Here is an 18,636-nt window from a genome sequence, read left to right as displayed (position 1 = left end):
TATTTTACAATTTAAATTTTGATATGATTTCAAATTTTATATGTTTAGTTTATTCTTTTAATTTTATCTAAATCTTCAAAAGTTAATAATCAAATTAGTTATTTAAAACGAGATGTTCTCCAAATTCGATTCTAAAAAATTTTATCAATTAAACTGATCTTTTAAAGATTATGAATGAATCATATTTGTTTTTCAGTTAATTTATTAACAAATTTCTGTCAACTATTAATAATATGAAATGTTAATGATAGTATACATAACACCTAACATATCAAATTAGACGTTGACTAAATATATTTATAAAAATATATTAATTTAATAGCTCGATCATATTGGGAATAGGGTTTATGTTTGGAAAAAAGAATTAAATTAATATATTTTTATAAATATATTGATCAGTATTCAATTAAACATGTTAAGTATCATGTATATTGTCAATTAATATTTCATAACGTCAATCATTGACAGAAATTATTAATGGTATGACTAAAAAATAAATATAATTAATTTTTAATTTTTGATAAATTAATTTGATTAAAAAAAATTTTAAAAACGAATTTAATTATTAACCTAAATTCTCAATTTTCTGTACCTTAATGACAATGTTAAGAGATTTAGGGTGGATTTAAGTAAATCTTCTAAGTAACTTACTAAAATGACTTTGAAAATATAATTTTTAAAAGTTGTAATAGTTATATTTGGTAAATCAAATTAAAAATAATTTTTAATAAGTATAAATAATAATAATTGTATTTGATAAAATAAATTATAAAATTTAAAAATTTATAATAGACAAAAATATATAAATAAATTTAAATATTTATTAGAATTTAATTTTGATACATTAATAGCATAAAATATTTTACATAATCATTTAATTGCATCTGTTCTTTTAGATAATTATTTACGCAATCAATATGAAAAATAATTATTTTTATTAACATAACACTACGTGATTAGATATATCTATAAAAATATTTTATATTAATAATACATCAAAATTAAGTTTAATTTATTAATATATAAAATTATATTAGATTTTAATTTTAATAAATACAAATTAACTTTAAAAAACTTTTTAAAGTATTTTTAAAACACTTCAAATTTTTAAAAATTATTATAATAACATTAACGGATATTTGGTATTTTCAAATTATAGAAGAATATAAGTCACCAAAAAAATTATAGAAGAATATCTTATCCTTCATGTGAATAGTCAGGAATCAAAAAGATATATATTCATTTTTTTTGTGCTTTTAATGTGTTTTTAATAGCACAGCTGGTTGATGGAAATGCACTTTGTCACCACTTGGATTTGTGTGTTCATGTCTTCATGACTCAAATCCGGATGTTTTTGGGTTAATTTGCAAATACCCAAGGGTATTCTTTTATTGAATTTGAAATTTTCAATTATTTTTTATTACACCCGTAATTCATAACTATATAAATAATAGAGTCAACATTTAATTCGTTCTCTTTCTATTTGTTCAAAGGATAAAACGATTCTTATAAAAAACACGAAAAAATTTCAGCTTTTAACAAAATTATTTAAAAATAATAAAATTATTCTCTTAAAAAAACCGTTAAATGATAACAAAATTAGATTGTGAAGATTTCATTTGTAATTGTGGAGATTTTAAACCTTACAAAAACAAATTTATAATATGACAAACTACTATCACTATTTGAGGTGGAGCCTCACAGTGAGGAAGGAGGTATGACTCTCCTACATTTTAACTTTTTTCATATAAATTATATATAAATTTTAGTTTAATCCTCTTAAAATTTTTGTTTTAGTCTTATTTTACTGTAAAATTAATTTTTAGTTCCTCCTTAAGGCTGCATTTGTTTATAGACACGTGATACTCAGACAGTAACATAGAAATAAAAAATTATATTTGATAAATGAGACATAGACAAAAATATTATGTCATCACTAATTTTTTGTTATTTTTTGTGCGATACTTTTTTTTTTAAAAAGTTTTCATATTATAATTATTTTTTCTTTTTCTGACATCATTTCCGACAACGGTGTTTTTCACTTTTTCCACTTAATCACCACTAGTAAAAGAATTTTTTAAAAATAAACTTATTAATAATTTGTGGCTTTAAAACCCACATAAATTACAAATAAAACTTACACAAAATTAATTAATTTTGGTTACTATTTAACAAAATTTTAATATAAAAATTGTATTGTCCCAAAATAATTGTTATGATCCAAAAAGTCACATTTTTTTACGGAAATCGTCTTGTCTTTCAAAAAAAAAAAAAGACAGAAACCGAATTAGATATTTACTCGTAGAATAATAAGATAAAATTATTCTTTGAAATATAATATAATAAAGTTAATCCCTCACCAAGAACAGAGTAATTATTCTTAAAACATTTTTTATTAAGTAAAAAGTTTTGTACCCTTTATTAATTAAACAAATTTAATTTTTTATTTATTATATTATATATCAATTACCCATATTTAGAATCTTAAAATTTATAATTTATAATTTAAAGGTTAAAATTTAGAATTTAAAATATAAACAGCATTACATTCCCTATTTCTTTCAAAACACAATAGCATTCGTTGTTTCTACTCATTAAATTCTGAACAACAAAATTATCTAATATAAGAAAACATTAAAAAACAAAAAGAATTTATCTTCTTCAAAACTGTAAATGATATCCTAGCATTAAAACTACTATTGTAGTAGAAAAAACAATGATAAATTATTAGAAGGATAAATTTGGGATTTACTTAAATAATAATGATGATGATGTAGTTGGACAGATTCGTTAACAACATGGTGTATTGGTGTCCGATAAGAATGCTCCATAGTTTGCGTTGTCACTGCTGATCTCGGTCCCGTCTCTTCTATCGTTTACAAATATTATTAAAGAAAAACAATTATTTTTACTAATAGATGTTTAAGACATTGACAAAACTACTCATAAAAGAACAAAATTAATGTTACATCTATAAAACATAAATTTTATACAACGAAAATATCCAAAATTTTAAAATTACCCTTATCCTTCGACTTCAACCTCAACATCTCTTTCTTCCTAAATTCCAAACTTTCATCATCTTCCATCACCACCATAGTAGCTAGAATCTCAATTTAACTCTTAAAATCTTTCGATATTACGATTTTAAATGAGTGTATCGATTTTACAAAATTTGTACTAAGTCTGACGATTTTACGATTTAAATCTTGTTAAGATTTTACGTTACACATTTTTTATTTATTTTTTCGATTTCACGTAAAATCTCGATTTTCTCTACCTTATTCACCACTACTTTTTATCATCTCTATTACTCCTCCTCTTCCACCACCACCACCATATCTCTTCTATTTGGTTTTGGTTGGAAAATAAAAAGGGGAAGTGAAGAAGAAAAATCGAAGGAAGAAACAGAAAATACAAAAACTTGCGAGCACGAGTTGTGTTAATAATGCACTGAAAGAAAAGGGAAAAAAAAATGGAAAAAGGATTAAAAAGGAAAAAAGAAGTTTGACAGTTTTCTCATCCATCCATTATTGGAACACAAATAAGAATTAAAAAGAAGAGGGATAAACGTATGTATAAGATACACTGACATATTTACAGAATATTCATGTAGAGTTCATTCTTTCTTTTTCACTACCTGGTAGTGGCAGGCAGGATACCCTTGGGAAACTAACAAAATAAACACATAAAAGGATCAGTGGAAACATTCTAATCCAGTTGCTTTCGAGATCTAAATATCTTTACAACAGACCTTTTTTGTTACTTGATCATAATATAATCTCATAAGGTGCAAGCAAGGAGCATCCTTTGGCAGTCTTAGGAATCCTGTTTGTCTTCTATCAAGCATTTCTTGGACAGATTGACTATTGAATCTGCAATGACTCTAGCACTGGATTTCATATAACCACCTGAAACATTACATGGAAAACAAAAAGGGAACCTAATAAACATCTCATAATAAGCTGACAAAATTCTTTTTCTATTTCCAATCTCTGTTTCATTTTTTCTTTTACAAAATCTTGAAAGAAAACAGGAATACTGAAAAAGTTAGTTGAGAATGTTGTCATTTCTACAATAGTTAACTATGACCATCTCCTTTGGGGCATAACTATACCAGCACAGAGGGCCAATATCAGGTTTAGAAGAAACTAACAATAACAATTCATCTAACTAAAATGATAAACCGAAGAGATCAAAAAGGGGTTTAATGTCTCATATCTACAACCGATGTGTCCCACGCACAACACACAATTCTCTTTTAAATTCTTTTAGCTTATCATATTATGAGTGTTTCTAAGATTTCAACACAATAGATGATTAGAAAGATAATATGGAAAATGGCCTTTCAATGGTGAAGGGAAGCCTCTGGCACACTGGCTGGAGATGTCACCACTCACCCACATGGCCAAGAGGACATGGTTTGTTTTATGGAATTAGCAGTGTGAAAATTTGTAGAGGTTAGACCCACGGGAGTGTTTCAAGGTAAATATGTGTTAGGAACCCAGCCATATGGGACAGATGAAAAATATAGCAAACCTGACGTGAGCATGACAATAGGAATGTTCTTCTCACGAGCAAACCGAAAAACTTTCTCATCTCTGAGGGTAATCCCATCAGGACTAATCTGCAAGTACAAAATAGCACAAGAACCAGCTATGGTAAGTGACAAGAATCAACTGCAACATAACTCAGATAATGACCAACTCTTATTATGTTGAAACTTGAAACTATAGATGAAGAGCAAATGACCACTGAAGTTGAAATAAATTAACATTTTACAGCAATAAAGTGAATCTAATAACAAGATTACCTTTAGCCTTCCTAATGGATCACCATCTAAGATGTCAGTTCCGGCATTGTAAACTATCAACTCAGGGTCAAAGCTACGCCCAGCAACCTTAAAATCACATTGACATGAAAAACATTAAGTAAAAATAAAGGGGTTCATCAACCAAAAAGGGGTAGGACTTAAATAACATAACTTCGTCAAGTGATAAACAATTTTGAAAATAAATGCCTTATAAACATACGTGAAGGAGTAAAATTTCCTTCCCTTTGATGTTTAAATAACGAAGGGAAAAGTAAGAGAAGGCACATCACGAACCAAACTGGATAGCTATTATAGTTGGAACTTGGATACTTCAATACTGTATAGCTATAGCAAGGAAAACATTGCTTAAATATAAGGATACCTAGTCCTAGTTCTGCAGTAAAAAACTCATGCCGAAAGTACGAGAGAAAACAAGGCTTTTAGTGAGAATGTAATATACCTCTAGTGCTTCATCTAATTTCTGCAGGTAATCTTCCGTGAGTGTCCCACTCTGAAAGTTCAATAATAGAGAAAAAAAATTGTTCATATAAGCAAAGCACAAGACAGGTATTCACATTTTAACTGAAATAGTGAATATACCTTCACTTCAACTTTCTGATTTATGTAGTTCCTTGCCTCATAATCCTAATATTACAAAATGATAAGGAAATTGTAAGAAGTTTGGTAAGCTGCTACCACCACAATAAATTGATTATAGCCACAACAGAATATATGCACATTCTAAAATAAAATCAAATAACAATTGATTATTGCTGAACACCTTCAAAAACATATTTAGGCCTTTTCCCTAATATGTAGAACATTGTTATCTAGAAGGCATAACAATCCATTTCCAAGACATTTTTTGGCAGCACAATTTTGCTGGCGTCCTGTATACTTCATTGTTTCAACTCATTGGCAGATACAAACAGATATGCATGGCATGTTAAGCTTGACATAAATGACATTTTCTAACAATTAAAATATATTTTAAATTATTGCTTAAAAGGTCAGCACAAAAAAGAAATACAAACCCCACAAATAATAGCTGACAACAATATGGAGTTTAGTAGATCAACCCCAAAAACATTTGCAGTTCAGTACCATGAACAAAGATAGAGGAATACCAAAGAAAATCTAATAGAAACAATTAGAAAGGACATTGATCTAAATAAACTTTCAGAAAATTCAGGTTTTAACAAAGCCATAATACTTAATAGTATTGCTTGATCTATGTATCTTGAACCATCTAATGACATTGATTAAAAGAGCAAAACACTCATCCTTCCAACCACCACAAAGGACATGATAAACCAAATGTATGGTAAAAGCCACAAGACACTGGCAGCATGTCTGATGTCATGCAGTGACGATGAATAAATAAGCCAAATGTGAAAAGGGGAAATTAGAGAAAATCACTTCAAAATTATGAACACAAAACAAACAAAGGAGCAGATAGCTCACCAAAGGGTATATTCCAGGGTTGTACATGTCCAAAATGTAGACTCGGCCTGCCATTACACAGTCTTTTCAGTGAAAATCCTAAAAGGTAAGAAGTCAGACAACAGAAGGAGAAATTTTGGTGGCCATACTATCATAGGCAAAGTCTGTTTCATGGCCATTTCCTTGATGTGCATCAAGATCAATGATCATCACCCTAAAGATTTTGCAGACAGTTAGAAGATAATTCTAATTTGCACGTGTTAAGAGCATGTCCTAGCTTGCAATTATAAAGCCTAAACAACAGTTATACTACCTTGATATATTCAACCGAACCAAAGCAAAGTGGATGCAAAGAGAAATATCTGCATAAGCACAAAATCCACCTCCTTTTTCTGCAGAGCAATGATGAAATCCTCCTCCTACGTTAATGGCCCATCCTCTCTCTTTTGCAAGTTTTGCAGACAAAATAGTTCCACCAACCTACTGCAGTAATAAGAATAAGACCTGAATTTCGGAGAAGCTAAACAGACAAAACAAGGAAAATGAACAAGGAAAAAGAAAGTTACTTCACCTGCTTCCGGAATGGATGAAGAACTTTTTGTTGCACAAGACAATTGGGAAATAACCCCACCGGAGGGACCTACGTTTATTATTCTATATCAGTGAATATTTAGCATGTCAACTGCAAAAAGTTCCAGCAATTACCAATTTTGTACAAAACAACAAAATAATAAAAAACAAATACACAAAAGCGTTCCAATAAATATGTAAGTTTATTTTCTTGATTTCTTCCTATTGTACAAAAGGAAAGATAAAGACTAACTACATACCCTTTCATGCAAGGGCACCATAAGTAATGAAAATCAAGGAATGAGAAATATCAACAACAAAAGAGTAAATGGCTACCTCAAGCCTAAAAGTGATGAAGTACCTCAATTATTGTAGCCACATTTGAACTTTCCTTCAGGCTATTCAAGTACGATTCTGAGTGCACCTTTGACAACAAAAAAAAAAATTAAGAGTAAAGAAAGAAATGGAATTAGCACTAGTCCTTCAGAATATATATATTTTTAAGAAAGGGTACCTTTTCTTCTTCAGAAAGGAGTGCAGTAAGAAAGTTAACTAGTCATTTAAAATAACTTAACAGCCATAAATACAACAAGGTAATGATATTATTACAAGTGTAGTTAAGGTACCGAAAAATGGAAAGTACAGTACTCATAATTTGGGGACTCAAAATGGTTTCCCTCCTTTCCCCCTCTTTTTGATAGATAATTAAGGTTATCTAATATCTAATGACCAAAGAAAATGTTCTTCACCAGTACTATGATCAGCTCTAGTTGACAACACTCAACTGTATGATTGGTTGCCAGAAAAATTTTCAGTCCTTAAACAACAATTTTACAAGGGAAAAATAAAGAAGAAAACGTATATGTAAAGCATAAAATTATAAATTATATATAGTCAAAGCTCCAGTGTTTCCCAATCTCACTGCTCTTACCTTTCAGTTCACATATCATCTTCCACTCCATATAACAAAATGTGCTAACGTGCTTAATTATTTCACAGCAATAGACACACAAACGAAAAAAATTGACAGGCATCAAGTGAGTCATAGTCGAATTTACTATTGCCTTTTTATAAGAATAATATATACAATTTTGAAATAAAATTAATTATTAATCAGTGTAGCTTGTTTGGATTAAGTTTCGAATATATATAAATGAGTGCTTTGTATGATATTTTTTACTCGTAGATCAAGCATTCAAGCCAATGCAAACTCCTAAAAAAGTTAATTACACAGTGATTACCACTAAAAGATCATCCTTTGAAGCTTCAAGAGGCTCAACAATGCATTTCTTATCCAGAACACCAAACGACACTAGGAATCTACAAACTCGCCCCCATTTAGAAGAATCAAACGGGTGCCTACACCAATTCATAATGCACTATTAATTGAAGAAAATAATAATTCAATCACCAGTGTTTAGAAAGAAAAAAGCTAAAAAAAAAAATCCTTACAGTTTCTCAATGCCGAGAAAGGATATGTCATAAGATGCAGAATAGATAATCGGAACCTGAATTGCACAAAAACCTAACTAAGTTCAAATAAACCACAAGTACTAGTGTGTGTTTTGTAGTGTTGTTACTTCTTAGTTCATACCTTGGAGCGAGGCACATCGAAGTAGAGCTTGCTCGAGAAGATGCGGTTGCGCTGAACGGGGTCGTTTACTGATGAAGAAGACATCGTAAACGACGTCGGTTTGGACAGACGGCGGAATCTGACGGCAGCTGCTGCGACAGTGATGAACGCGAGAACAAAAGCGGAGGTGTAAGGGAAGCGAGTCAACTCAGTAACGAATTTTTTGATGAAAGTGAAACTCATGAATCGGTGGAACTTTCCTAGCTCGTTCTTGAACTCGGACTGCGGAAGCGATAACTGATAAGAACTTATCAATGGCAAAATGGAATGTTCGACGAGTTAACTCGCTCCGAGTTCAACTCGACAGATGTTGATGACTCACTCGATAGAACAACTAGTTTTTGCAACACGTGGACAATTTTCCTTTTTTAATTATTATTTAGTTATTTAATTATACAAAGATATTCTTAAAAACTCTTTTATTTTTGTTATTGAGTAAGGAGTATTTTATTATTAATTGAACAAATTTTAATTTTTTATTTGTTATATTTTATATCAATAATATAAATTTAAAACAATAATTTACCAATAAGTTAATCAATTTTTTTATAAGAATATAAATGAAACAAATTTATCGAAGGATCGTGTCCATAAAAAAAAGGATTAATTATAATTTTAGTATACCAATTTTAAATGACTAAGATGATAAATTCACGTGGCTAATTAACAGACATGTAGGGAAAAGGGAGAGTTACATCATGTTGATACTTTTATTTTATTTTTAATATAAAAAAAAATTTAGTCTTTAATTATAACAATAACTTAAAAATTAAATACATGGCTGGGCATGCATCACAATTAAATATATAATGCATTAACACCTATCAAATTAAATGTGGATCGTGCATACTCATACATTGATGAGGAAAAAAGAAGAATAATGTGTATATATATATATAAAACGTTTTTTAGGAGAATTTTATCAAAACAGCGATACTTTCTTAAAATATTTATGAGTTTGAAAGAAGTTTGGGAGAAGACCCCAAACCTGCTCTTTTTTAGCACATACGCAATCTAGGATCCAATGTTCTTAGAAAAAAATAAATATAAAAACGTTTATTTTTTCTAAAATAATTTACTTATAAAAATCACATCAACAGCAGAATTAGCTACAATTTTATTTTTTAATTTTTAATATAAATTATTATTCTTTTTAAAATACTCATAATTTATATTTAAACATAAAACTATGGAATTTTCCATGATTTTACATTTATTTGTAAAAATTTTAAAATATTCATGATTTATATTAAAAATAAAAAACAAAATTATAGCTATTTTACTTTTAGGATAATCTAATAATTTTGGTGTTGACATAATTTATATAAGTAAATTATTCTTTTATATAAATATATGAAATTGATATAATACAAGCTTATGTAAAAGTAAATTGTTTAATTACATTTTCAATGATATTCAATTTATACAAAATTTCGCACATAATTTATTAAAAGATATATAAGTACAAGTTAGCAGTTAAATTGAAAAAAATGTCATCTCATAAAATTCTTCTAATAATATTTAAGAATAATGTTACATATTAAATTTTTTTTATTTAATATCAACAAAAAATTGTTATTGATAGATTTTTTTAAATTTTATTATTTAATTAGATTAGATTTAGTTGATAAAAAAATTTAAATATGTAATTTTACTCAATATTTAACTTAGTTCTTAAATTTATATGTAAATTTTAATTTAATTCTTGAAATTTTAATTGCTTGATTTGCTTTCATTTAATTTTTAAAATTTGTAAAACATGACTCACATTAATCTTTAAGATAATTTTTGACATACAAACATTAATAAAGTAGTGATATAAACAATTATATATCACGTTAATTTTTAGTTTTAACGTTCAAGTAGTCTAAAAATGACGTCGTATTATATATTAAAAAGTTTTATAATAAATACTACTCACGATATTATTTTTAAATGATTTGAGTACTAAAATTAAAATAATATTATTTTACAAAATCAAATATAATATCTGACTGTTTATGTCAATATTTTATTAATATTTATGTATAAAAATCATTTTAAAACTAATATAAGTTATTTTTATAAATATAAAAATTAAATAAAAATAATTAAAATTTAAAAAACTAAATTGAGACTTAGTACAAATTTAGAGATCAGATCAAAGTATTTTCTCTATCATTCTGTCATTGAGGTATTAGTTTGTGGTGATGGATGCTACGTCATCATCAAACGTTGGGTTGATGCAATCCTATCTCTTGTATTCAGGTTTCTTCTGTGTAATGGATTATATTGTTGGACTATAACTCATTCAGATTGATAATTCAACCAAAAGGACAAACTCTTAGTGTGTTATGTTTATCAAATACATCATGATTAGAAATATGAGGATGATTTTTTTTTGGAATATACCACTTGTTCATATCTTAATTCAATACTATAATTCAGACTCAAGTAAGTTAAAAAGGTCTAATCCAAAGTCGGACTCAAATAAGTAATTACCCCTAAAATCTCTCATCAATTTTTTACTTTTAGAAGCAATATCTCAACAACTCTAAAATAAAGGGCTAGTTATCTGCCTTCAGAAGTGGAACTACTCCAATGGTGATTATTGAATCACCATTATAAATACATTGACACACTCAGGTAAAACTAAGTTCCAATACTCTCAAAACCTGCTACTCCTTTGCTAATTAGGCATCGGAGCGTGTTTATATATACCACCCCCATTCTTCAAAACGCATAAAACCACCTTTCACGGACGTTTGGGCCAATCCTTCAAACCCAATCCACCCATCTCAGGTTACTTACATAACACCACTGTATTATAAAAATTAGTTAAAAATTATAAATTCAAAATTTTTATAGAAAATAATATTTTTAGAATTAGACCAACTAGACTTGAATTAATAAAAAATCAATCACTAAATCGATCCATTGCATTAAAAAAAAATCCTTGTAGCAAGTTATGGAAAACCATTGAATCAACCCTTTTTCTAGTAGAAAATTAGTTGAAATTTTAAAAAATATATAATATATATAAATATATTATTTTAATATTTATATTTTTTAGTTAACTCTTTAATTTTTTTGTTTTCAAATTATTGACAGAAAAGTTGGTCATTTTTTTTCTCTTTTCTGATAATTTTAACATGAACTTTAAAAAAATGTTGGTAATACAGTCTTTTAGTAATAATTATGAGTATTGTGGACTTGGCTTTTTATTTATAAACATATACAACCTCTATATATATGGGAAAAAAAAAGCTCAACTGAAAGATCAGAAAAAGCAAACACAGAGAGAAGAGATTTTTCAAGAAGAAATAACAAGTTGCTCATCATCAATCATTGTGAGCTATTCATTTCTAATCATTCTGCACTTACAGACATGGCTGATGATTATGATTCCCCTGTAAGTTTTTATTTATTGTTAAAAGAATGTTTCACTAATTATCTTCGTAATAAAGTTTACATAATTTCTTAGTTAACAGGCTGTATATGATGTAATCCTACCATTTTTACTCATATACTCTTATTACTTTAATTTATGCGCATATCATATATACGCTTGTACTATACCAAATATATATAAATATTATTATTCACTTTGTTTTCTCTTAAACGAGAGTCTTTATCACTCAAGTTTTGTAAAACTTCTATTGAAACCATTTATTGGAACCATTTATTTTGTATTTGATAAATAAAAAATCTGAGTTAATAATGGTCAAATTAATTATCAAAAGATAGGTTATTTTTTAATTATATCTCAAAAAAAATTTATCAATTAAATTAGTTTTTTAAATATTATAAATTAATTATTTTTATTTTTCCGTCATTTAATTAATAATTTTCGCATTCAATTAATAATTTTCGCTAATGATAGATAATATAAAACATAATACCTACTATGTCCAATTAGATGCTAAATAAATATCTTTATAAAAATCTATTAATTTTTTCTAATTAAAAAAATATCATATTCTTAATATAACCTAACAACACTAAAATTGATAGATTTTTATAAATATATTTGTTCTATCAATTAGATTTACTAGATGTCATATATGATATGAGTTAACATTTTATATCATCAATCGTTGACGAAAACTGATAAGTGAGTGATTGAAAAATAAAAATGATTAATTTATAATTTTTGAATGACTAATTTAATTGATACAATTTTTTAAGAACAAATTTAAAAAATGAGTCATCTTTTAAAGACTAATTATTTGACTATTAACCGTAAAAAATATAAAGTATTTGTGTTTTTGATTTTCAAAAATTAAGATACTTTTAAAAATACTTAAAGTAATTTTTTTAAAGTTAATTAGTATTTATAAAAATTAAAAAATCTAATATAATTTTATTTATTAATAAATATTCAAAATTATTATTATATTTATGTCTAGCATGGTTTTTTTATTTTAAAAATAATTTTATCAAATATAATTGTTATTATTTATATTTAATAAAATTATTTTTAATTTGATTTTACTAAATATAATAATACTGCAATTTTTAAACAAATTATCTTTTAAAAGACAGTTTAAATAACCTACTCTCAAAAAATGAAAATTTTACTAAACAAAACATAAGTGGTTTGCACTTTGTTATGGTCTGATGATATCATGATGAATATGAAGTTTTGTGATGAAATTTTACTAAACTCTATTTATAAAGTTAAAAAAATTCCAAAAATCAGCACTTTTATTAAAATTTAGTTAATATTTAATTATTAAAAAATATATAATTTTATATTATTAAAAATATTAATAATAACAGAAGTCACACCTATTACTCCTGTATAGAGTTTTCTAAACCTGCAAATCACGCTTATCATACTCCAATAACAAAAGTCACACCTATCACGTTTACATAACAGAACTGACATAACCGAACCTAACTTTCTATAATTAACTCTGCTGACTCACCTTCTTGAAACTTCTTTGCTGACTCACCTCATATACTAATGAACAGAATATAGGGGACACAATATGTAAGGTTTTGATGCCATTCATGGCTATGATTGAAGTCTTCATGATTGCTGTCGCTAATTGTTTCAACTATCAATCAAGATGTGTTGCTAAAAATCACAAACCTTACTACAATTATGAGGATCTCGCTCGCCTTGCTCAAGAAACCAGATGTAATTTTATTTTTTTTCTTTTTGAGAAATTCTATATTTTTTACGTAATATAAAATTCGCGGTTCCGCTACTTTACCAATAGCATATCTGCCAACTTCTGCCAACTCTTATTTATAATTATATTTTATAGAAGTGTCTTTGTGGATGTGTCTAATAAAAATGTATTTTTTATGGTTGTGTTTAATAGAAGTATCTTTATAGATATATTTTTTTAGATGTGTCTCTTTATATATGTATTTAAAATATAATAATTAATTATTATTAGCAATAAGTTGGCAGATAATATGTTGGTACCTTATACTTTTCTTAAAATTTGTATTCTATATTATTTGATAATAAAGAAAGTGCGGAGATTTTTGTTTTTTAATTAATGATGCAGTTACTATTAATGAAGTGGAGGCATTGTATGTGCTGTTTAAGAGGTTAAGTAGCTCCATAATTGATGATGGTTTCATTCACAAGGTAACTAACTTTCAAGCATATATGATATATATATACTCTTTTAATTCCTTTTACTCTAGCTTATGATGTCTCCAATATTATTCGAGTTAATGTGATGATATAATAGTTATATGATTTCGTCCGATATAATTGTAGGAGGAACTTCAATTGGCTTTATTCCAAACAACTAATGGAGAATATCTTTTCCTAGATCGAGTAAGTAATAATTTTCTGATGGGTAATGCTAGGTAGACAAAAAAAAAGCTAGAACTTGTCTTATTTAGCATTAATTAATTATCGCGATAATTAATTAATGCTAAATAAGACAAGTTATGGCTGTTTTTGGCCGATTTTTTTTATTACCAAATATTTCCGTTTTCGGATATAGAAATGTCGAAGGACGAACTGAATTTATTATTTTTTATTAGTAATATTTTAAAATATAAACTAAAAAATATATTATTAAATTATTAAACTAAAAAAATTACACTAATGACTAAAAATACTAAATAACTAAAAATAATAAATTTTTACAGATTTTTAAACTTTTTTATTTTAATTTTTTTAACATTAACATTAGAACTAATAATAGATAAGATAATAATTATCCACAATGCTTTGAACACGCACATACATATATATAATTAGGAATGATAATAGTTTGATGTAGAAACTTTTAATTTGTTCTTAATATTTGTGAAAATATTTTTTGTTATTTTTAAAATTTAACTCAAAACATTTTAGTTACAATTTAAAGTATTTACTATTTTGGAGAATTTTTTATTTTTTTATTTATTACACATATTTAATAAATAAGAAAATTAGAATAATAGACAGTGATACATTAGTTAATACACTAATACTAATAATGTTTTAAACTAATTTGTTTCTTCAACTGTTTAGGTATTTGACCTTTTTGACGAGAAAAGCAACGGTGTTATCGAGTTTGACGAATTTGTCCACACGCTCAGTATTTTCCATCCTTATGCTCCTCTAGAAGAAAAAATTGATTGTAATATTCAAATATTCATGAAAGAAAAATAATATATTCTCCTAAATTACATCTTAATTTTTTAAGAAGAAAGGTTTTTATTATTTTTAATATATTTTAAATAATAATATATTTTACCTTTACTTTATAAAAAAATTATAAGGATAATTAAAAATAACTAGAAAAAATTAAAATCTAACTAGGATGATTTTGCAGATGCATTTAAGCTTTATGATATACGGAAAAGTGGATTTATCGAGCGAGAGGAAGTGAGTGTCCAAGTTCATCATGTTCATTATATATGATGAGTTTTATTATTAATTAGTAGCTCATGTAATTAAGTTGTTCTACCTTACTTTAATTTTAGCTGAAGCAAATGGTGAAAGCCATGTTGATGGAATCTGATATGAACCTTTCCGACGATCTTCTTGAAGCTATTGTTGACAAGGTTAGCTTCTATCTAAATACGAAAAATTTAGCTTTCATAGATAGGTTATTCATTTTACAAGCAACATGGTTATATTGATGTAAAATATCTTTTGTTTTTGGATAAATATATTTTTTATCCCTAAAGTTTGACAAAAATTTTAAAAATATCCTTAAATTTTATTTTGTTTCAATTTTGTCCCAAAAGTTTTTAATTTGCATCAAATATACCATCGACAACTAAATTTTTAAAAAAATTTAAGACCAATCTAATAATAATGCATTAAAATTATGCTTGGTTTGCTTGTATTGAAGGTTATTCTTATGAAATTGTTGTTGAATTGGTCTTAAATTTTTTGAAAAATTAGCCGTAAGGGGTATATTTGATGCAAATCAAAAACTTTTGGGACAAAATTGAAACAAAATAAAACTTAGGGGTATTTTTGAAAATTTTGTCAAACTTTAAGGACAAAAAATATATTTTACCATTTGTTTTTATATGATTTAATTACTCTATTAGTCTTTATAGTTTTACTAAATTTTTAATTAGGTCATTAAATATTTTTTTTCTTTCTATTGATAAATTCCTACCACTGTTTTTAATTTTATAATTAGATCCTTTATAATGTAGCAAATATTAGAATTAACTAAATACTTTTTCGCAAATTGAAGGTATTCATAATTAAAAACTTAACTAGATCTTTGACCGTATGTATTTTGGAAAAAAAAATATTTTATTAATTTTAATATTTTTGACATGAAAAAGATTTACTTATAAAATTAAAAGTATTATAGATATTCAATTGAAAAAAAAATATAAGAACCTAATTAAAAATTTGATGATAATAACTAACAAAATAATTAAATTTTTTTATATTAATATATATTTTAATACTTAATAATCATATAATTTTATCAGTATATAATATATTTTTTGTTACCATCCACTTTTTTTGATTTGTCTAAATGTATGTTTTATGTTTTGGTGATGCTACATGATTAAATTATTTTAGTAATTAAATTCAACCAAGTTAGTCTAATAATTTAAGAATGGACTGAAATTTTAATTAAAAAAAAAGAAGAGAATAAAAATAATACTTAATTAGACTTAACTACAAAAATTTTAAGGATTAGAGGTAATCAATACATTTGAATACAAATGGTATAAAAATGTATTGATTCAAAGAAACAGTAATAAGTGACAATTGAATTGATGAAATAATCTAGGGAAAAAAAAGACTCATATCAATTGAGATGTTAATTTCCTTGTCATTTATAAGAAGGAACATTGTGTTCTATATGTAGACAATTGCTGATGCCGATAAGGATAGGGATGGTAAAATCAGTAAAGAAGATTGGAAAGTTTTTGTGAGTAGAAATCCATCCATATTGAAGAACATGACACTTCCTTATTTGAAGTAAGTAAAAATAATGTCATATCCTCTATATATAGTTTCCATTTTCTCATGGAGAAATGCTAACTGAAATTCCAAGTAACTTTGTGTTAACTATTATGTCTTTTCACAGGGACATCACATGTATATTTCCAAGTTTTATTTTCAAATCAGAGGCTGAAATTTGATTTAAAGAAAAAAAAAGGTAATTAGTAACAAATAATGGCTTGGAGACTAAAGTGTTCCATGAAATAATTATTTGGATCTGATTTGAAGTATGACCTAAGGACAGTAGAAATAGAATTTTTTTGGTGAAGAGTGAAAATTATAATTAATTTTTTTTAGGAAAGTATGTATTGCATATGATATCTTTATTTGTTTTAATATTTTTTTCCATTATTAAAAAAATTTTTTTACTCTTTGTTGAAAAATACTTTTCACCACAACATTATCCTAATAAAAATTTGGTAAATAAAAAAGTTACAAGTTAAAACTCGTATATATGAGATGTTCAGTCGTCATTAACAAGGATTAATTGGTCGTAAAATTTTTGGACTACTAAATGGTTATAGTAATAAAATATATTTTTTATTTTTTTTAAATTATCAAATAATTCTTTTCAAAATTAAATAATATATAAAGAATTAATTAATAAATAAAATAAAATAAAAAATTATTTGACAATTATTAAAAAAATATGATTTATTATTTGTCCCATCACTAATCCACAAAATTTTTGTGACGAATTTTTGTGAAACTGTGAGGATAAGCTAATAAATTATATCTCAAATATCATAATTTTTTCGTCTTTATCTAGGGATTTCAGGTTGATTCTCACTCTTAACTTTACAGGAAAAAAATAAAAATAAAAGAAGAAGCTGTGAGGGTAAGGTTGATTCAATCTCCTTTGATGGAAGGCCATAAAGATGATCACATAAATTGTTCATTACCGTTTTAAACAACATTTGCGGCAATTCCGAATGCATTTGTCCCTTTTAAATGAATGGGCACATAGCAAATTAAACTTCATTCCATCTTATGACAAAGGCAATAAACATGACAACTACATCTACTTATGCCAAATCACAAGGTCGTCTATGGTTCTACAACGAATTTTGTAGTTAAATGTAACTTTGTTAGAGAAAGTCTATTATAGATAACCAACTTGAGTAGTCGAGTGGTCAGCTCACTCGTCGTTTAAATAAGTGTCGAGAGTTTGAATCACGCTTTATGCATGTAGCAATCTATTGATCGGTGACAGACTCTTGAATAGAGCTCCGATCCACGACGAATTAGTCTTTAACCTCTCGAATTAAGAAATACTATGGACAACCAAAATAAATAGTAAAAATACGAAATTAATAATTAAAAATTATTAAATAATAATTTAATCAAATTATTTAACAGTTTTTAATCATTATTTTTTTATAAAATCAATTATATATAAGTCCCCACTATTACGAAAACTTACTAATTATATTTCTTTAAGCATCATATAATAATCCTCAATTTGATAAATTCGATAAGTCCACACTTTCACAGACTGATATCGCAGCTTCAAAGTTCATACAATTGGTACGAGCAAGTAACATGTGATATCAACACCGTTACATAAATTGTAAATTACCAATAAATTTGGATTTGAAGTTTGAACATTACAATTACACATTTACACTTGGTGATTAAGAGTTAAGTCCCATTTTGGTCCCTGAGATTGACGAATTACACTGATTTAGTCCTCTAAATAATTAGTCCTCCAGATTCGAAAAAATGCACCACGTTAGTCTTTAGCCTATTTTT

At 26.4% G+C, this 18,636-nt stretch overlaps 2 protein-coding genes across 10 annotated transcripts; one reads left to right on the top strand and one right to left on the bottom strand.

Annotated features, from left to right (window-relative positions):
* Positions 1 to 3,488: 3,488 nt before the first annotated feature.
* Positions 3,489 to 8,809, bottom strand: HDA2 (histone deacetylase 2). Of its 4 annotated transcripts, XR_001612528.3 has the most exons (14): positions 8,421 to 8,765; positions 8,279 to 8,334; positions 8,068 to 8,185; positions 7,188 to 7,250; positions 6,828 to 6,896; positions 6,570 to 6,736; positions 6,406 to 6,470; positions 6,278 to 6,324; positions 5,414 to 5,458; positions 5,274 to 5,324; positions 4,814 to 4,900; positions 4,540 to 4,627; positions 3,755 to 3,911; positions 3,489 to 3,672 (listed from the first exon to the last, which is right to left on the bottom strand). XR_001612528.3 is itself a non-coding variant. In XM_016307406.3 (13 exons), exons 1-13 carry the CDS (start codon positions 8,640 to 8,642, stop codon positions 3,820 to 3,822), a joined length of 1,170 nt encoding a protein of 389 aa, XP_016162892.1. In that variant the 5' UTR covers positions 8,643 to 8,809; the 3' UTR covers positions 3,489 to 3,819. The 4 variants fall into 4 exon arrangements, 2 of the variants coding, with proteins under 2 accessions (XP_016162892.1, XP_016162893.1); XM_016307406.3 differs by having other exon boundaries at positions 3,489 to 3,911; positions 8,421 to 8,809; XR_015885832.1 differs by lacking the exons at positions 3,489 to 3,672; positions 3,755 to 3,911; positions 4,540 to 4,627 and adding an exon at positions 5,034 to 5,158 and having other exon boundaries at positions 8,421 to 8,768.
* Positions 8,810 to 11,673: 2,864 nt separating this feature from the next.
* Positions 11,674 to 17,919, top strand: LOC107605513 (calcineurin B-like protein 10). 6 transcript variants are annotated; one of them, XM_016307409.3, is made up of 10 exons: positions 11,686 to 11,850; positions 13,416 to 13,584; positions 13,964 to 14,046; positions 14,182 to 14,241; positions 14,929 to 15,037; positions 15,233 to 15,285; positions 15,384 to 15,464; positions 16,748 to 16,860; positions 16,970 to 17,041; positions 17,689 to 17,919. In XM_016307409.3, the coding sequence occupies exons 1-9, from the start codon at positions 11,827 to 11,829 to the stop codon at positions 17,022 to 17,024; spliced, it is 747 nt and encodes a 248-aa protein (XP_016162895.1). In that variant the 5' UTR covers positions 11,686 to 11,826; the 3' UTR covers positions 17,025 to 17,041; positions 17,689 to 17,919. The 6 variants fall into 6 exon arrangements, with proteins under 6 accessions (XP_088346022.1, XP_016162895.1, XP_088346019.1 ...); XM_088489896.1 differs by lacking the exon at positions 16,970 to 17,041 and having other exon boundaries at positions 11,674 to 11,850; XM_088489893.1 differs by lacking the exon at positions 16,970 to 17,041 and having other exon boundaries at positions 13,979 to 14,046.
* Positions 17,920 to 18,636: the final 717 nt, after the last annotated feature.

The sequence above is a fragment of the Arachis ipaensis genome, chromosome B6 (genome assembly GCF_059453495.1).
Source record: "Arachis ipaensis isolate K30076 ecotype BB chromosome B6, ASM5945349v1, whole genome shotgun sequence".
Lineage (NCBI taxonomy): Eukaryota > Viridiplantae > Streptophyta > Magnoliopsida > Fabales > Fabaceae > Arachis > Arachis ipaensis.
Note: the sequence above shows the minus strand (reverse complement) of the source record. Positions and strands in the feature narration are given on the sequence as shown.